General features: G+C 30.7%; 1 protein-coding gene across 1 annotated transcript; it reads left to right on the top strand.

Moving 5' to 3' along the window:
• Positions 1 to 400: 400 nt before the first annotated feature.
• LOC128247050 (toll-like receptor 4) lies at positions 401 to 2298 on the top strand (the record flags this gene model as incomplete). The annotated part of the gene is made up of 1 exon (XM_052965721.1): positions 401 to 2298. A coding segment is annotated over exon 1 (1719 nt), but the record flags the coding sequence as incomplete, so codon positions are not given.
• Between the last annotated feature and the right edge of the window lie 5 nt (positions 2299 to 2303).

Genomic DNA, 2303 nt, shown 5'->3' with positions numbered 1-2303 from the left:
ATCGAAAACTTGCAATATATTTGTTCCAGATTAATGGAAAACGGCCGTTAATCAGACATAAATGATTCACATAAGCTGAAAACAAATATGTAATTTATTATTACTACTCCGCACTGCCAACAGAGTAATAATAACCATCTATCTTTAATTATATTATCACAAGATCGGGAAGCTTCTTTTCATATATATATCGCTAAATACTGGACTATAAAATGAAAACGAACAGATTCTGAAATCACACAAAAATTCCACCTGATATTCCGCGATTTTTGGTCTCATTCAGATAGAACACTTGCTTTTCCTTATTACGAAAATATACTAAATGTACATACCTAATATTATGTCTAATGAACTTCGATTGAATGTTTTTCCCACACTTATAGCAATCAGTTACGTAAGTAGCTTTAACTTAAAGCAAATCTTTTGTGTTTCACATATTATCACTACCAATCAAGTCGAGATTTGATTATTTTGGATCTTTCTTTTGACATTTAACCTAGTATTCCATAGCAATCTATTAACAAATTAACATTAAATTACTTGCGTTTCTTCATTTCTGGCTGAAATGTTTATCTAAAGATGTTACACATATTCATTATTATATTTGGTTATTTCTTGAAACTACTTACTTCAGTGACTGCAAATTGTCAGACAGATTGTCCAGCTGTTTGCCACTGTACCGAAGACAAATTTCAACACTGTACAGTAACTTGTACTGACGAAAACCTAACTCAAATACCCAGTTATTTTCCAGAAAATACGACATCATTAGATTTAAGTCGAAACCACATTAAAAGAATCCCTCCTGATATTATTAAGCATTTAAACTTATTAGAGGTGCTAAAAGTTGACGATAATCTTCTTGAATATTTGCTGCCAAACACCTTTCAAGGTTTGTGGTCTTTGAGAGAACTGTCGTTGGAATACAACAGATTAGCTATTAATTATTCTTCATTTCCTATAAATCTTTTCCGAAATTTAACTGAAGTGAAAATTCTGAAACTACGAGGTAACACTGTGTACAGAAACACGAACTTTATTGATAGAACTATATCTCATTTAACTGCACTGGAATATTTATACATATCAGGTGGTCAGTACTTCATGTTTGGTGCAGGATATAAGAATTTGACAAAATTAAAATATATTAATTTTGCCTCAAAAAGAAACAGTTCCGTTATTAGATATATTACAAAACATGCATTTAAAAATGTTCCCAGAATAACCCATTTGAATTTAGATTATTGCCATTTAGATGTAATTAACACCGAGGCATTCGCACAGTTTGAACATCTGCAACTCCTACGCATTTCATTTAACAATCAAATTCTGCTGTATAGAATTACACTGACTTTGAGGTATCTAAAAAACCCAAGTGAATTCCAAACTTTATATTTTAGTAATATAAAATTAAATGTAGGAACGGGCATTGTTATTACCGAACATTTCACAAGTTCTTTACAGAAAACTAGATTGAAGAAAATTGTTTTAAATTCAGATCATATTGAATTACTTTCTTGGAATAGCATTCCCTCCTTACCCAGCACATTGGAATACGCTTATTTGAGAAACAACAGATTTACATACGGAGAATATATCTTTCAAATTAAGGCTTTACCCAACATTAAATTAATTGACATTAGCACGACAATATCATATAGAGAGCTACCATTTATTCGTAGCAAATTATTCAATAGGGATATTACTTACAGTTTTACAATCTCCAAATCTCTTAAAACACTCTTACTACAAGGTTGCCACTATAAAATTCCCATACCACCATTCCACATAAAAGATGCAAATGCAATAAGAGTAATTAATGCAACAAATAATATATTTTGTCCATGGAGTGGCCCAGTCCGGGGCTTAGAACAATTACAAATACTGGATTTAAGTCACAACCAATGCAATAATATCAGTAACGAATTCTTCACATTTTTCACTGGTCTGCGACTTTTGAATATCGAAAATAACGTAATAGGAATTTCAGGGCAAGTTGCCGAAGAAGGTTTCAGTAAAGCTTTTCTAAATTTAACCAGCCTCGAAGAATTATATCTTTCAAATAACCACATTCAATATTTATCAAACAACAGTTTGTTACAGCTGAAAAATCTCAGAATCTTAAATTTGCGCAACAATTTATTAGAATCATTTGATGTAAAGATTAGTCATATGTTAAATTTATCATATTTAGATTTATCTAAAAACATTTTACAGGAACTGTCAGAAAACACTTTGAATGCTATTGAAAATATATCTGAATACCATAAACTCACTGTCAACATACAAAACAATAAATTAAA

The sequence above is a fragment of the Octopus bimaculoides genome, chromosome 1 (genome assembly GCF_001194135.2).
Source record: "Octopus bimaculoides isolate UCB-OBI-ISO-001 chromosome 1, ASM119413v2, whole genome shotgun sequence".
In the NCBI taxonomy this organism is placed as follows: Eukaryota; Metazoa; Mollusca; class Cephalopoda; order Octopoda; family Octopodidae; genus Octopus; species Octopus bimaculoides.
Note: the sequence above shows the minus strand (reverse complement) of the source record. Positions and strands in the feature narration are given on the sequence as shown.